This window comes from Myxocyprinus asiaticus, chromosome 8 (assembly GCF_019703515.2).
Source record: "Myxocyprinus asiaticus isolate MX2 ecotype Aquarium Trade chromosome 8, UBuf_Myxa_2, whole genome shotgun sequence".
In the NCBI taxonomy this organism is placed as follows: domain Eukaryota; kingdom Metazoa; phylum Chordata; class Actinopteri; order Cypriniformes; family Catostomidae; genus Myxocyprinus; species Myxocyprinus asiaticus.
Window position 1 is genome coordinate 44,093,972 of NC_059351.1, and position 17,414 is coordinate 44,111,385.

Here is a 17,414-nt window from a genome sequence, read left to right on the forward strand (position 1 = left end):
GTTTCCGAGTCTCTGCCCATGCCCACGACCACGGAGGTCGTTCCAGAGTCTCTGCCCATGTTCACGACCACAGAGGTCTTTCCCAAGTCTCTTTCCATGTACACGACCACGGAGGTCGTTTCCGAGTCTCATCCCATGTTCACGACCATGGAAGTCGTTCCCGAGTCTCATCCCATGTTCACGACCACAGAGGTCGTTTCTGAGTCTCTGCCCATGCCCACGACCACAGAGGTCGTTCCCGAGTCTCTTCCCATGTTCGCGACCATGGAGGAAATTTCCCATTCATCCAGGAATCTTTGTCTCGAGCCTCCCAAGGCTCTGTCTTCCACAGCTTGGCCCCTCAAGCCTCCCACGGCTCCGTCTTCCACGGCTTGGCCCCTCGAGCCTCCCACAGCTCTGCCCCATAGACTATTTCCCCAGCGGCTCCGGCCCCAGAGACTATTTCCCCAGCAGCTCCGCCCCCAGAGATTATTTCCCTAGTGGCTTCTCCCCCAGAGACTATTTCCCCAGTGGCTCCGCCCGCTCCCCCAGAGACTATTCCTCCTGTGGCTCCGCCCGCTCCCCCAGAGACTCCTCCTACAGTGGCTCCACTGCCTGACCCTGTCTCAGCCCTGCAGCAGCCTCCCAGGTGTCCTGACCCTGTCTCGGCCCTGCAGCAGCCTCCCAGGCATCCTGACCCTGTTTTGGCCCTGCGGCTGCCTCCCAGGCGTCCTGACCCTGTCTCCACCTTGAAGTCATCTCCTTGGTCTCCTTGCTGTCCGTCTGATCTGCTCTGGTCTCCCTGGTCGCCTGGCCGTCTGCCTGATCTGCTCTTGGTCTCCTGATCCTCATTCCTCTCCTGTCTCGTCACAGGCGCAGTAAAGGCTTCTTTCTGGCAACTCGACCATGCAGCTCATTTTTGTTCAAGTATCGTCGTATTGTGCTCCTTGAAACAACCACACCGTCTTTTTCCAGAGCAGCCTGTATTTCTCCTGAGGTTACCTGTGGGTTTTTCTTTGTATCCCGAACAATTCTTCTGGCAGCTGTGGCTGAAATCTTTCTTGGTCTACCTGATCTTGGCTTGGTATCAAGAGATCCCCGAATTTTCCACTTCTTAATAAGTTATTGAACAGTACTGACTGGCATTTTCAATGCTTTGGATATCTTTTTATATCCTTTTCCATCTTTATAAAGTTCCATTACCTTGTTTTTTGTTACGTCTTTTGATGGTTCTTTTCTGCTCCCCATGGCTCAGTATCTAGCTTGCTCAGTGCATCCATGTGAGAGCTAACAAACTCATTGACTATTCATACACAGGCACTAATTGTAATTTAAAAAGCCACAGGTGTGGGAAATTAATTTAATTGCCATTTAAACCTGCGTGTGTCACCTTGTGTGTCTGTAACATGGCCAAACATTCAAGGGTCTGTCAACTTTTGATCAGGGCTATTTGGGTGATTTCTGTTATCATTATGGTTTAAAAAGGAGCCAAACAACTATGTGATGATAAATGGCTTCATATGATCACTATCCACTATCCCACTATGATCAGTCATATTTTCAAAATCAGTGGCAAAATTTCACAATTTCTGCCAGGGTATGCAAACTTTTGAGCACAACTATATATATATATATATATATATATATATATATATATATATATATATATATATATATATATATATATATATAGTGCAAATACAAATCTGTTATATACAGTGCAAGGGAATGTAATGGCAGAAGAGGTAGGATGTGTTGGATAAATATAAAAAGACTAAACTGTGAATTGCACATAATCATTGCTCAATGGGGCAGTTTTAACTGTTCATGAGATGGATAGCTTGAGGGAAAAAACTGTTCCTGTACCTGACGGTTCTGGTGCTCAGAGCTCTGTAGCGTCGGCCAGAAGGCAACAGTTCAAAAAGGTAGTGGGCAGGGTGAGTGGGGTCCAGAATGAATTTTCCAGCCTTTTTCCTCATTCTGGAAGTGTACAGTTCTTGAAGGGAGGACAGGGGGCAACCAATAATCCTCTCTAGTCTTCTGATATCCGATTTCATAGCTGCACCAAACCAGACAGTTACTGAAGTGCAGAGGACAGACTCAGTGACTGCTGAATAGAACTGTATCAGCAGCGCTTGTGGCAGGTTGAACTTCTTCAACTGGCGAAGGAAGTACAACCTCTGCTGGGCCTTTTTCACAGTGGAGTCAATGTGGGTCTCCCACTTCAGGTCCTGTGAGATGGTAGTGCCCAGGAACCTGAATGACTCCACTGCTGCCACAGTGCTGTTTAGAATGGTGAGGGGGGTCAGTGTTCCTCCTAAAGTCCACAATCATCTTTATCATATTTAGCTACATGTCTTCCACTATTTTAAGTTCTCTCTCATTCAGATCTTTCTGTTTTTACCAGTTCCTTTTTCTTCCAAGTTTTGTCTTCTTGCTATAAATGATGTTCTTTCTATCAAATGTTTTATGCTCACCATTGAAATTGATACTTAATTCCCTAAAGGACATTTTTACTACTGTCAGAAGCCATGTTTGAGTCGCAAGATGGCGCCAATTAGCTACTCTAACCAAAGTCTCTGATTCTAACTTGCGTTGACATGAAAAGAGAGACCGCGGAGCGATACAGGGAAACATGAAAGTTTCTTCCTTCGTATTGATATTTCAAAAAGGAAAATGTATGTAGTTGGTTTGTTTTTATTGCATTGAAAATGCATGATTGTTTTTGTGTTGTTATGTTGCACAAAATATTCTTCAATGCTCTTTAACCTTGAAGACCAGAGTCAGTCAGGCTGGTAAATATTAGGCCTATATGGACATTTTTACTTGTTAAGCTATGAAAAGCTGTCTCCCCCTTTTACTACAATTGTCTGTACTTTCTGGAGCTTTAAAGTGCTGATCACTATCCACTTGCAATCTATGGACCTACAGAGCTGAGATATTTTTCTAAATATCTTCATTTGTGTTCTGCTGAAGAGATAAAGTCATACACATCTGAGATGACATGAAGGTGAGTAAACAATGAGAGAATCTTCTTCTTTTTTTTTTTTTTTTTTGGTGAATTATTTGTTTAAGGTTAAGTATGGTTACACTATGCTAGTGTACTGCTAACTTTGACAAAATTAGTTTTCAGAAGATATAAAAAATGTAAATATATATGCTCTCTCTCTCTCTTATGGCTAAACAGACCCACGCAAAATCATAACGTCACATAGAGCCTGAGAAACCAATCAAAAACATTCTAGAACAAAAACACACCCTCCCCTACATCTGTTCAGCACACATCCCAGGTAGCAAAATACACTCGGGCCAGTTAATTTTAGAATCTCACCTGCCGGAGCCTATCCTTTTGGCCCGCTTTTGTCTCATGTACTCGGACCAGATGCCTGTTTACCCAATCCGCGATTCTGGCCCAAGAGCTGGATGATAGGCATGATCACTTCTGAAAGGACCCTTTTCACAGACTGTGATGGCGATTTTCCTTGCACAACAGCCCCAGCCTCATCATAAGCAAAGACCACAATGCACTCTGATTGTTTGTCAGATGGATATGTAGTAATGTGGTCAGTTAGATCAACGTTTGGTTCTCAAGTCGGATGCTCGTGAGTACGCGGCGCACGCTTGTGCTGCCACTTCACGCTGGTGCCCATTTGTTTGTTCATTTGTCTGTTTGTTTTTTGGACCTCTGGAATAAATGCTTGGAGTTTGATCTTGATCTTACTCGTAACACTATTTCTTTTGATCAGTATTTTTCAGTTATTAACTGCTCTTCTGGAATAAATTGATTTTTTACAAATGATTCTGATGACTGACCTGGCTCCTTTTGTAATCCCATCATGCCAATCTACTGCGAGGCCTCTACCTTCATATCCATCACCTCCTCCACATTTGATACAGTGAGTTTCCACTCTCTTTATTATTTGTGCTGGCATTCCTTAAAACGGATGGGTATCCTTCCTTCCTGTGGATTGTTTGGTGTGGTTTAGATACTGTTCTGGCTAACGTAGTAGTTTTATCGGTAAGCTCTTTGCTTGGGTCCCGAACAATTATTGGTCATGTCTCTGTTTAACTGCTTTCAAATGCTGTTCTTTGGACTTTTTGGAATGTTTTTGGCTGACTTCAACTACACTTTTTTGTCCGACATGGCCATTCAGTACTCAACTGCTCAACTTTGAAAGGGTTCTTTCGCCTACTCTCAGACACTTATGAGTGGTGTAAACAATCGAAGAGGACACTTTGGACTTTTCACCACTCATCTCCGACTGGCATTCCTGCAATCTGGTCTAACACCCGGGCATTCCACATTCAAATCCTGTAATTAATTGTGGAAATTTGAGATCATTGCCCATTGATCCACATTATGGCAGCCACAAACTCGTGTCTTCAAATTTACACTGTGCCTTGTTAAACTCTCACTCTTTAACAGGCAAATCATCAGTGCTTAATGACATGATTACTGACAAAAAACTGGAAATGCTTCTTCTTACTGAAACCTGGCAAGTGCCCTATGACTTCCTAAATGTAAACTTGCTTATACCATCTGGATACACCAATTTTCTAAACCATCACAGGGGTGGAGGACTGGCTGTAGTTTGATTTGTATATCTGGCTTATCTAATATCTCTGTTTCTGGATCTGACTTTGCTTTCCCTGACCACAAACTTTTAAACTTTAGCTTCAGTTTTCCAATATCTACACTATGTATAAATAAAACTGCTTTCCTATCGTAAAACCAGCTCTGTCAACCCCACATCTTTCTCTGATACTATAAGTGCCTCTCCTCTGTCAGACTCTTTATTATCTCACTGTCCATCAGAGATCTATATTGATGCTATTTCTAAAGCACTTCAGAAGCCTGTTAAGACTAGGATGGTTCCCTCCACTCACGCCTCACCCTGGTTCACTCCCGAGCTCCGGGCTATGAAAGCTGAAGGCCGTCGCCATGAAATTGTTCAGGAAAACTGGACTCACTATACATTAATTGGTTTATACAGAGCACATGCTAAACTACCAAACTCAACCATTAAAAACTCTAGATGCAGACCTAAATCACTTTTTGCAGCGGTAAATAAACTCATTAAGCCTTTAGAACATGATGTTTCTGGCTCTGATGAGCTTATGAATGGCTTTCTTAAATTTTCGCAGACAAATTAAAGTCTATTTCTGAGTCAATTGCCAATGACACACCACATACAGGTGCATCTCAATAAATTAGAATGTCATGGAAAAGTTCATTTATTTCAGTAATTCAACTCAAATTGTGAAACTCGTGTATTAAATAAATTCAATGCACACAGACTGAAGTAGTTTAAGTCTTTGGTTCTTTTAATTGTGATGATTTTGGCTCACATGTAACAAAAACCCACCAATTCACCATCTCAAAAAATTAGAATACATCATAAGACCAATAAAAAAAAAACATTTTTAGTGAATTGTTGGCCTTCTGGAAAGTATGTTCATTTACTGTATATGTACTCAATACTTGGTAGGGGCTCCTTTTGCTTTAATTACTGCCTCAATTCGGCGTGGCATGGAGGTGATCAGTTTGTGGCACTGCTGAGGTGGTATGGAAGCCCAGGTTTCTTTGACAGTGGCCTTCAGCTCATCTGCATTTTTTGGTCCCTTGTTTCTCATTTTCCTCTTGACAGTACCCCATAGATTCTCTATGGGGTTCAGGTCTGGTGAGTTTGCTGGCCAGTCAAGCACACCAACACCATGGTCATTTAACCAACTTTTGGTGCTTTTGGCAGTGTGGGCAGGTGCCAAATCCTGCTGGAAAATGAAATCAGCATCTTTAAAAAGCTGGTCAGCAGAAGGAAGCCTGAAGTGCTCCAAAATTTCTTGGTAAACGGGTGCAGTGACTTTGGTTTTCAAAAAACACAATGGACCAACACCAGCAGATGACATTGCACCCCAAATCATCACAGACTGTGGAAACTTAACACTGGACTTCAAGCAACTTGGGCTATGAGCTTCTCCACCCTTCCTCCAGACTCTAGGACCTTGGTTTCCAAATGAAATACAAAACTTGCTCTCATCTGAAAAGAGGACTTTGGACCACTGGGCAACAGTCCAGTTCTTCTTCTCCTTAGCCCAGGTAAGACGCCTCTGATGTTGTCTGTGGTTTAGGAGTGGCTTAACAAGAGGAATACGACAACTGTAGCCAAATTCCTTGACACGTCTGTGTGTGGTGGCTCTTGATGCCTTGACCCCAGCCTCAGTCCATTCCTTGTGAAGTTCACCCAAATTCTTGAATCGATTTTGCTTGACAATCCTCATAAGGCTGCGGTTCTCTCGGTTGGTTGTGCATCTTTTTCTTCCACACTTTTTCCTTCCACTCAACTTTCTGTTAACATGCTTGGATACAGCACTCTGTGAACAGCCAGCTTCTTTGGCAATGAATGTTTGTGGCTTACCCTCCTTGTGAAGGGTGTCAATGATTGTCTTCTGGACAATTGTCAGATCAGCAGTCTTCCCCATGATTGTGTAGCCTAGTGAACCAAGCTGAGAGACCATTTTGAAGGCTCAGGAAACCTTTGCAGGTGTTTTGATTTGATTAGCTGATTGGCATGTCACCATATTCTAATTTTTTGAGATAGTGTATTGGTGGGTTTTTGTTAAATGTGAGCCAAAATCATCACAATTAAAAGAACCAAAGACTTAAACTACTTCAGTCTGTGTGCATTGAATTTATTTAATACACGAGTTTCACAATTTGTGTTGAATTACTGAAATAAATGAACTTTTCCACGACATTCTAATTTATTGAGATGCACCTGTACATGTGCTTCTCACACTGAGTCTGTCAGTCCACACAAATTTTTCTCTGTCTGCCTTTACTCCTACTACTACTTCAGCTATAAGTGATTTAATTTTGAAAGTCTAATTCTACATCCTGACAACTTGACCCTGCTCCCACCTCTCTACTTAAAATGTGTGTCTCCGATATTTCACCTACCATCACACATTTGATTAATTGTTGCCTAGCCTCTGCCACAGTTCCAGCAGAAATAAAACTGCTGCTGTAACCCCCATTCTTAAGAAATCTGGTCTTAATTAAGTTAAATTTGAATAATTACAGGCCAATTTCAAATTCAACATTCCTAGCAAAAATAACTGAAAAAGTAGTGGCCTCACAATTGCAGTCTTACTTCAATTCTAATGGTATTTTTGAACCTTTCCAGTCTGGTTTCCATCCATCACACAGCACTGAGACTGCTCTTCTACATGTGGTTAATGACATCCTCCTGTCTATGGATTCTGGGTCTACAAACATTCTAATCCTCCTTGATCTAAGTTCTGCTTTTAACACTGTTTGCCATTATATTCTTATTTCTCGCCTCTCTGAAACTGGCATCACTGGTTCAGCTCTATCCTGGCTTACTTCTTACCTTACTGTCACTATACAAAATTACAAATCTACCACTGCTCCTCTAACACAAGGTGTTCCCTAGGGTTCAGTTCTTGGACCATTTCTGTTTATTATTTACATGCTTCCAATTGGTGATATCACACATATACATGGACTTCAATTTCATTGCTATGCTGATGACATCCAAATTTACCTTACCACCAGCTCTGACTCATCATCTCTTCCTGACTCATTCACTGCATGTATTAGAGACAACAAACACTGAATGTCCCTGAATTTTCTTAAACTCAATAACAACAAAACTGAAATATTATTAATTGGCTCCACTACTCAAGTAAAAAGAATGGAACTGTGCTTTGATATTGATGGGGTTCATGTTAAGCCCTCCCCTTCTGTCCGTAATTTTGGTTTTTTTATTTGACTCCTCTCTCTCTTTTGATTCTCATATTTCCTCTGTTTTTAAAAACTCTTTCTTCCTCTTACGGAATATTGCATGACTCCGATCTTCACTCACTCTGGCTGATGCTGAAATCTTGGTGCATGATCACATCATGCCTTGATTATTGTAATGCCGTTTATCGGCTTACCCCCCAAAAAAAAAAAAAAAACATTGCTAGACTACAGTATGTCCAAAATGCAGCGGAAAGAGTCCTCACTTTCACAAGGCGCTCTGCCCACATCACCCCTATTCTGCATGATCTCCACTGGCTACCTGTTGCATCCCGTATTCAATTTAAGATACTCCTCCAAGCATTTAAGGCTTTAAATGGACTTGCTCCGGTTTATTTGTCTTATCTACTCCTTTATTTGCCTATTCAGTCTCTTAGATCTTCTGAACTTGGCCTTTTTGTCTGTTCCTAGATCTTGACTGTCCACTGTGGGTGGAAGGTCATTCTGTGTTGTTGCTCCTAAGCTATGGAACGCATTACCCCTTACTCTTCATAATATTTATTCTCTAACCACTTTCAAGACCTTTCAAGATATATATGTATGTATCTTGTATCGTTTATCATGTTAAGAAATGTATTTCTGAAATGTACTTATTGTAAAGCAACCTTGAGGACCTTGGGAAAGGCGCTATATAAATAAAACTACTACTTCTTCAAGTCAGTGGAAAAACGGTCAGACTCGGTATTGAGATTTCTTAGTTTCTTAGTATGCACCACCCTAAGGACGGTCCTGTGTGTGGCTTTGCCATGGGTTGTGATGTAAACTAAAGCCAGTTAGCTATTTTTTTTTAAAAGCACAAGCCGTTCTACAAGTTCCACGTCAGCAGTATGGGAGATCTGAGTTTGGATCCCGCGTTGGACGCAGGAAGTAATCACTTTCGCACAATCAATAAAGAGCAGGTTTTGGGAGGGTGCATTTTTCCCTCTAACATTACACTTTTACTCCACTGATGGTTAGGTTTAGGTTTTGGGGGTACAGTTTATAAAATAAGCATTCCTCTTCACTGTACTACAGCCTGTAGAGTTGAAAACAACTCACTTTTGGCGCCCCTCAGTTTGACATTTCACACAAAAACAGTAAGCACTTTGGCCACCAGGGGCAGTGTTTCACATTCCGTTAGAAAAGTGAACCTACAGTTTCTGATTTCATTGTGAGAAATGTGTAGGAAATATGTCAACAGGTCAATGAAAACTATGATCATCAAGACACTCCACAGGGACTTTAAGCTAGGACTTTTATACATTGGTTTTAAAATTATAATTAATTTCTTTGAGAGTAAAACTTTTTTTAATGAGCTCCCCCCTTAACTAGCTGTGGCTTATCTATTTAAGCAGGTGGGCATAGCTCCACTAAAATATTCATCCACTTGAAAGTCATCCAACAGTAGAAACTGTACTATATAGATCCATACAATAAACTGTCAATAATGCCATTTATTAACCCAGAAATTGTCCTGCTCCCACGAAAAGCTCAGGGTCAGATGGCAAAATGCTCAGGAGGACCTATCGGCCTCCATCAGCTCAAACACAATGCTCTCTAGTGTGTCGGTGTGTGTGTGCGCGTCTTTGGAGTGCAAGGTTTTGGAAAGAAGGGGTGTGGCTAATTCAACGGCTGGTCTGGTGGAAGTTCCAGAATGGCTAATATTGCTTACAGCACCGTTAACATTCTAAAACAACATTTCATTCAGATTTGAATTTTCAACAATCAAACAGCATTTTATAAAACAACATTCTAAGAAAGTCAACATTCTAAGGCCACATCAATAACACCAATACGTTTTCACCTGAATACGCATTGATTTTCGGATGACGACTCTCATCCGCATCAACATTAGAGTGCCACTTCGAGGTGGAATTATGCAAGGACACCACACACATTCTGTCAGGTAACACGTTCTGTTAGGTGTTCGCATGTTTAATGAGTTGAATCATGTAAAACCTCCATGCAGTGATGCATAGCCAAAAGCGCTCAGAGCAAGAATCTGATATCTGGGGGTCAGGAGCCGCTACTGATCTTAACATTAAATATGAACAATCCAATTGCAAAATATCCAGGTAGCCTGTTGGACACAATGCAAGTTTTATTCAATTCTCATTTAATTTGTGTAATACCTGATTAACTAATAAAATTCAGCTACTGAAAACCTAAGAGGTGCACTCCTGTGACTGGCTCAGGTAATTAACATCTTTGAAACATTAGACTGAAATTGTACAACTAAACACAATTCAAAGGCTGTGATAAATCTGCTCATAGTCTATGGCTAAGCAGCTTTTTATTTGTAAGGGTAAAGATGTACATAATAAAGGCATATAATAGGCAAACATTTATTTTGACAATCCATTGGATCCATGTGTCATCTGAGATTAAACTGACCTAGGATCTGTAAGCACAGTTGTACATACAAACATTACTAGAAATAACAAAAGGCTCAGATGTGTCATTCAAGAATTCACACCGTAGTTCTGACAAATAAAAAAAAAAGACTTAAATATATCAATACTTTTATTGAGTGTCATTTTTGGAGTGTCTGGGTACCAGACAAAAACATTACAAAACCATGAACACCTTTCCTTTCTTGTCCTGTTGCTATTTACCGGGATCTACAATGGAACATCTGTGCAACGTATTGAATATCGTTTTATTAAAAAAAGTCACCTTAAAAAAAAGAAAAAGAAAAAAGAAATCCGAAACTGAACGGTCAGTTCAATACTTAACTATGTACAAGGAAAATAAAATTTCAAGCACAATTTAAGTCTGAGTTCTCTCCTCATTGTAAAATAAAGTCGAAACAAATAGTGTACATGTGTCTGTCTGCATTACTGAGTTTTTGCATTAGACAACCTATTTGAGTTCCCTACAATTCCTAACAAGAAGGGCCAAACTAAACCAGTGGTCTGCGCATTGTTAACAATTTTGTAACATATTTACTTCCTGACAGGATGCCACAACCTCTTTTATATTTCACCATCATTTGGAATTAGCTTAAGATGATGCAGGATTAATGACGTCAGTGCACTGTGGTTCACAGAACGGCCCGAAGCGGCCGTACACATCTTTTGCCCTTACTGCAAAATAATATGTTGACCCTGACACAAACTGGGTCAAAGTGCACGCCATGGGTAATGGTAGTGCCTTCACTTCCCCAATCTTCTTCCACAGTGACGAGGCACCTGGGCTCGCTACTGTCCCCTGGTGGTCCTGGTGATAGGCGTACAGGTGATAGGTATCTACAGCAGCACAGTTGCGGTCAGTTTCCGCAACACACCAAGAGAGGACAATTCCGTTTTGGCTCTGAACACGAGCCAGTTTGAGCTGAGGCTGCTGTGGAGGGGAGGTGTGGGCGGCCTCTGGTGGGAGACGTGCAGGTGGCGATGGTGCTAGTGGTAATGGAGGAAGAGAGGTGGAAGAAGAACTGGGACGGGATAGAGAGGGAGAGTCCTGAACAAGAACAAAGGGGCAAAGGAAGGAGGATTATTATAAGAGCCACTTGGTGTCATCTCAGTTAACAGAGTATAATAGCCTGATATGTACTGTATTTGAGGGCTAATTTAAACCTCAGTAACTGCCTTAAAATGGGGGAAAACAGGAATTATGGCACAAATACACTGTCCCAATATAACTATGTAACCAAGTCAGAAAAATAAACCATAGAGCAATTCAGGTCTTTGACTAATCTATGTAATATTTAATTATGGCAACACACTCACCACAGAGGAGCGTTGTGCTGATCGAGCTCCTGAAAATGGAAACAAGAGGGACAATTAATGAGATATCTTATATAGAGTGAAATCCTGATGTAAGATACATTACTATATAAAAGGAATAGTTCACCCAAAAATGAAAACTCTCCCATCATTTACCCACCCTTAAGCCATCTCAATCTTGTAAGACATTCTTCTGCAGAACAGAAACAAAGATATTTTCATACATGTATGAGCATTTATATCCATACAATGCCAGTCAATGGGGTCTTTCAAGCTCCAAAAATGACAAAGGCAGTAAAAAAGTAATCTATAAGACTCGAGTGGTTTAATTCATGTCTTCTGACGTGATACGATCAGTTTTGGGTGAGAAACAGACCAAAAATGTACTCTTATCTCAATATTAACACCAGCATTCTCCTTGGCACTTTCATGAGAAGTTCGATTTCACTTCCTTGCACTTGATGCATGCGCAGAGCATATCCTTTTTTCGAGATTGAAAATGTTGGACCCCATTCAATTGAATTGTATGGATATAAACATATCATAGCCAAAGGATGAGGATGGCATAAGGATGAGAAAATGATTAGATAATTATTTTTGGGTGAACTACTTTTGGGTAAAAAATATGGGCATATAGCAAAGTAAGAAAAAGCAGAGAGAGAGAGGGAAGAACATAAAGTAACAAATGGAAAAACAAGAAAAGAGATAAGAAAAAGACTACATGAGTGAGTCACTCACCAGAGTTAGGGGTGGAGCTGACTGAAGAAGCTTGACCAGGAGCACGCTGGGTAGTGAGAGGGGAAACAGTGGCCTTCTGGACTCCTGTCACTGCATAGCACCCACAAAGAAAGAATGAGAAAACAAACCAATGACATCAAGAGAAGGAACAAAGTGAGAGGGAAAAAGCTCAGGACAAGATTGAGGCAATCCAATCCAGGAAGGAAAGTTAATTTCTGAGGTAAATTTAAAGTCGGTTTGTTCAGAGAAACTGATATTGGACTGAACTCAATGTTGGCATAGGCAGATGAAGACTGAAGGATGAAATTCAGTGGTGTTTTACCTTGAACATCGTCATCATCTTCGGTTAGATCTATCACAGAACCTTTGGGACGCCCAGGCTGTATAGAGACATTGAGTTATGATTGACTAAGAAATTAAGTATAAAACTGCTATCTTGAAAAAAAAAAAAAATTCTAATGTTTGGGTATTAACAATGTAATAATACATAACTTCTCATTGTTTACGGTAAGCTGGGTCGTTTCTATGTATAAGCGGCCACTAGGGGGCCCCGCAAAAAGTTGTTTTAAAAAACTAATATATATATATATATATATATATATATATATATATATATATATATATATATATATATTTTACATTTACTAAAAGCTGCATGTACGACTCAGGCAGCTGTTATTGCTCAATTAGAAAGTTATAGGGGGCCTACAAGTTGGATTTTGATTAGGGCCCCATATTCTCTGAAATGGCCCTGACAATAAGATACACTTACCTGAGGTGTTTTGCTTGTTGAGGCCTGATTATCTATTTTTTTTAAAAAGAGGGAGAAATTTTTTTTTAAGTGAAGTGAATGTAAATTATAATCAGATATCAGTCTTTATATTAAAAAAAAAAAAAAAAAAACACAAATAATTTTAACACCTAAAACATAAAATCATTAAAATATAATTACATATATAATGAAATTTAACAAGAAAAACAAATAAATGAGAGACTAATACAATTAATCAAATAACAGTTTATATATTTATATAAAATATACAAATAATTTAAAGAAACACTATAAAATATATAAATCAAAAACAAAATATATTATGAAACGTAACATCAAATAAAAAAAACTGATAATAATATATATGCTACAAAATGTATTGACCTTTTCATGTACTTATTTATTTTCATGTATCCTTTGAACAGGAGAACCGACAAGACTACAGCTTGAAATGAAATCCTGCACCTTTCACTAAATCTAATTGTGGATTTGCATTTAAGTAAAAACACACACACTCATACCTGTCTTTGAAGCCAGTGCAGAGGCTGATGGTGGACCTGCTGCAGCAGCTGCTGATCCCGTTGCTGCAGGTCCTGTGGATCCTGGAGAAGAGGTGGCTGTAGACACTCCCACAACAGCAGCACACTGTGTAGGTGTTCGAGCTGTTGTCACAGATATCCCTGTGCTGGGTGAACTAACAGTCCCTGTGCCACCTGGATACACTGCTCTTGCTAATGACATTGCTGGTCCTGACGATGTCACCAGTGTAGAAGAAGACGAAGGAAGAGTGCCTGCTGGTTTTTGAATGATGAAAGTGGTAGCAGGCGTGGTCGTCTTTGCCTTATTAATACTACTAACCGTAGATAGGGACGACACTGGTATTAAACCAACACCACCAGTAGCATTGACTAATGCCCCACTTTGCCCATTTGCCATCGCTAACGGCAGCTGAATCAAAAGAGGCTGAATAGACACTGACTGACCCACTGATGTTGCTGGGGTACTAGTCATGACCCCTGTATTGGGACCAGTCTTTAGGACTAGAGTGCCTGTCTGAGACTGGCCAGGCAGAGAGGTGGATGAGGGAGTAGAGCTTGTTGTTGTGGAGATGATCTGTAAAATAGGGGTGGGGGAAGCTAGTGCAGAGGAGGTTGGCGTAGCCGGAGTGGACAAAGGTTTAGGTTGGGCTGGGATTGCTGGGGGAAGAAGATGACAAATTACTTATTTCCATAAAAGTACAAATGTTTTAAGTTGAATGAGTACTAGAATGAACTATGAGATATATCAAGCACTTTTTAAAAGCTCACCAGTTGAATTAGCAGAACCTGTGGGTGGACTGGACAGTTTGGGATCCATTGTAGTTTTAACAGTACTATGAAAGAACAGGAATGGAGGGGGAGTTTTAGAAATCATAAAAGCATGGTGATGACAAGTAAGAAATTATAAAATAAAATAATTTTACACTAAATAATAATTATAAAAAATTGCTAAACCATACAAATGAAGTAGTATGAGCGCAAATAATATTTGAACCATTTTAGATATTTAGGGCTATATATTACTCGCACTTGGTAAATTTGCAGGGAGGTGCCGCATATTTACAGTAGGTGCTCTCAGTCTCCACACAGACTTATGATGCACATATTACATAACGAGCAGTTATTACAGATGAGTATTTATTTATAACTAATTTAACTGGTAGTCTGTGGTGTTTACCGTTGCGGTGTAGCCTGGGTCATGTTAGTTGCATTGGTGGCCTGAGCAGCAGAAAAAAAGGAAAGAAAAAGCACATTTTACCAACTTTACATATAAAATTAAACAAATTTTGTCTGCAATCAAAAACTGAAAATTTTACCATCCCAATGACTGGTTTATATCTTTATTTCCACATTTTCACCATTAGTTCACACTCTTACCTCTTGAGCTCTCTTCGAGTTCTCCGAGGCCTGATTAGCAGCACCAAACTTTTTGGCTAGCCGTGCAATCTTAGCCTAAAATTAAATCAGAAATTTCATTCAGTTTTTTAAGGTTAAGTGCCTAGTACGATCTGATTTTGGTGTGATGCACTTGATCATGAGCAGAGCATTTGTACAGCAGATGGTCAACCACAAAGGTCTTTATCACAGGTATAAGCTGGTACACACAGGTCACGAGAGACTCATTCACGAAATCAGTGCCAGGTGGCAAAAAAAAAAAAAAATATATATATTTATTTTTTGCACCGTCATTAAAGGAATAGTTAACCCAAAATTGAACATTTTCAAATTTACTCACCCTTATGCCATCCCAGATGTGTATGACTTTTTCATCTGCTGAACTCGAATGAAGATTTTTAGAAGAATTTCTCAGCTCTTTTGGTCCATACAATGCAAGTGAATGGGTGCCAAAATTTTGAAGCTCTAAAAATTACATAAGTCAGCATTAAAGTAATCCAGAAGACTCCAGTGGTTAAATCAATGTCTTCAAAAGTGATATGATAGGTGTGGGTGAGAAACAGATCAATATTTAAGTCCTTCTTTACTTTAGATTCTCCTCCCTGCTCAGTTAATCTCCACTTTAACTTTCACATTCTTCTTCTTGTGTGTTTGGTGATTCACATTATTCATGCATATCACCTCTTACTGGGCAGGGAGAAGAATTTCTTGCAAAAAAGGGCTTAAATATTTATCTGTTTCACACCCACACCTATCATATCACTTCTGAAGATATGGATTAAAACACTGGAGTCGTATGGCTTACTTTTATGATGCCTTTATGTGCTTTTTGGAGTGTCAACATTTTGGCACCCATTCACTTGTATTGTGAGGACCTACAGAGCTGAGCTATTCTTCTAAAAAACAATTTTTGTTCTGCAGAAAAAAGAAAATCATACACATCTGGGATGGCAAGAGGGTGAGTAAATGATGAGAGAATTTAAATGTTTTGGTGAACTATCCCTTAAGTTCAAACGAAATGTGTTGCGAGGTGGGCTAGAATAGGGACATTAGGATTTGTAAATGGAGATCAATGCAATCAATTAACGGTAGCATTGAAATTATAGCTCATGAATTCACTATTGGCATAGTGAAACCTTACAATTATAACATTTATAGATAATGGCAGTCATTCTTAACAAATAGAAACCTTTGTTTCAGAGATATTGTTAAACATATCACTTTCCTGAAAATCAAAACAATAATATCCCTACTGAAAAACATTGATGAAATTGATGAAAATACATGTTATTTATTAACTTTATTTTTTTGTGCGTGACACACATTTAAAGTTAGGTTTGGGATGTTTAACCTGTTTAGCCATGAAGAACATGGCTGTAAACAGTTTAAATCCACTGGATGCTATAACGATAACATTCTTATTAAATCTTTTCAAATTATTTATTATACAAAGGCATGAGACTCCAGTTCCATTATTTGACCACTGTTTTAAATGTTCATGACATAAATTTTTTACTTCGTTTAAGGGGAACACACTAAACATGAAATCAAAATGAGAGTTTATGACTTTTAGAAAGTAATATTGAGACATACTTATTCAATTGTGTACGCTCCCATTTATTGGTCATGACCAGGCTTAAGTAAACAACATCCATTTAGTGCGTTTAGTCAAAAAGCGTGCACATTTAGATACTGATGGATTTTGATGGTTACTATAGAGAGAAGCATTATTTAGTATTCAACATATTCATCTATGTTCACTTTACACTAAAATATGCAATCTGATGAGCATTAAAATGTCAAACAGCGTCAATATGGAGAATAAAGGCTAAATCATTATTAGAATGATTAAAGACAGATCCTCGAGTCTCACTACAGGCAAAAGGGTGACATTTACAGGGTGGAGTGGAGGCAAAAAAACATGAATGGGGCAGTTTGGGAATAAAGGCTTCAGCTCCATTTAGTTTCTAGGCTCATTTGTCAATACTACATACACTTTATACATTAAGAAAATATACATGCATTTTTAATGCTTAATGTGTTTATGTATCACTGTATTAATAACAGTTTGAGTGATTCTCAGTAGCTTTCTAAAGCTTTCTTTAAATCTTAGCTTTCTAAAAGATACCCCAGATGTTGGTAAAAGAAACACAAATGGGTTTAGTATTTTGGCATTGAAGGCATAGGAAATGGGGACATTAAATCAAAGTATTTTGAAAATATTTACTTGCTGAATACTAATCTATGATACAAATGTCTGTGGCCAACAGCGCTCCTTGGGGAGCGCAAGAACTCATTGACCCTGTCCCTTATCCTTTTTCGATCATTGATGGTCATTTGGGGGAACCGCTGGGCAGTAGTCTTCATGATGAAGCGTCTTAGGTTTATGGGCAATGCAAATTTGCCCCTTGAACCATTCCAGTTTGTGGTCGATGCCCACTCTATATACAGCTTCTCGGGTAAAA

At 39.5% G+C, this 17,414-nt stretch overlaps 1 protein-coding gene across 9 annotated transcripts in view; it reads right to left on the minus strand.

Annotated features, from left to right (window-relative positions):
* Positions 1-10,034: 10,034 nt before the first annotated feature.
* LOC127444875 (activating transcription factor 7-interacting protein 1-like) overlaps positions 10,035-17,414 on the minus strand; it is a 54,804-nt gene continuing 47,424 nt past the window's right edge. For all 9 annotated transcript variants that reach the window (XM_051704475.1, XM_051704478.1, XM_051704480.1 and 6 more), the window contains 9 exons: positions 14,932-15,006; positions 14,732-14,772; positions 14,323-14,387; positions 13,537-14,211; positions 13,016-13,047; positions 12,566-12,623; positions 12,244-12,333; positions 11,509-11,537; positions 10,035-11,239 (listed from right to left, as the gene is read on the minus strand). In XM_051704475.1, the coding sequence (XP_051560435.1) occupies positions 10,784-11,239; positions 11,509-11,537; positions 12,244-12,333; positions 12,566-12,623; positions 13,016-13,047; positions 13,537-14,211; positions 14,323-14,387; positions 14,732-14,772; positions 14,932-15,006 (1,521 nt within the window). In that variant the 3' untranslated portion in view covers positions 10,035-10,783. The remainder of the gene's footprint in view (positions 11,240-11,508; positions 11,538-12,243; positions 12,334-12,565; positions 12,624-13,015; positions 13,048-13,536; positions 14,212-14,322; positions 14,388-14,731; positions 14,773-14,931; positions 15,007-17,414) is intronic.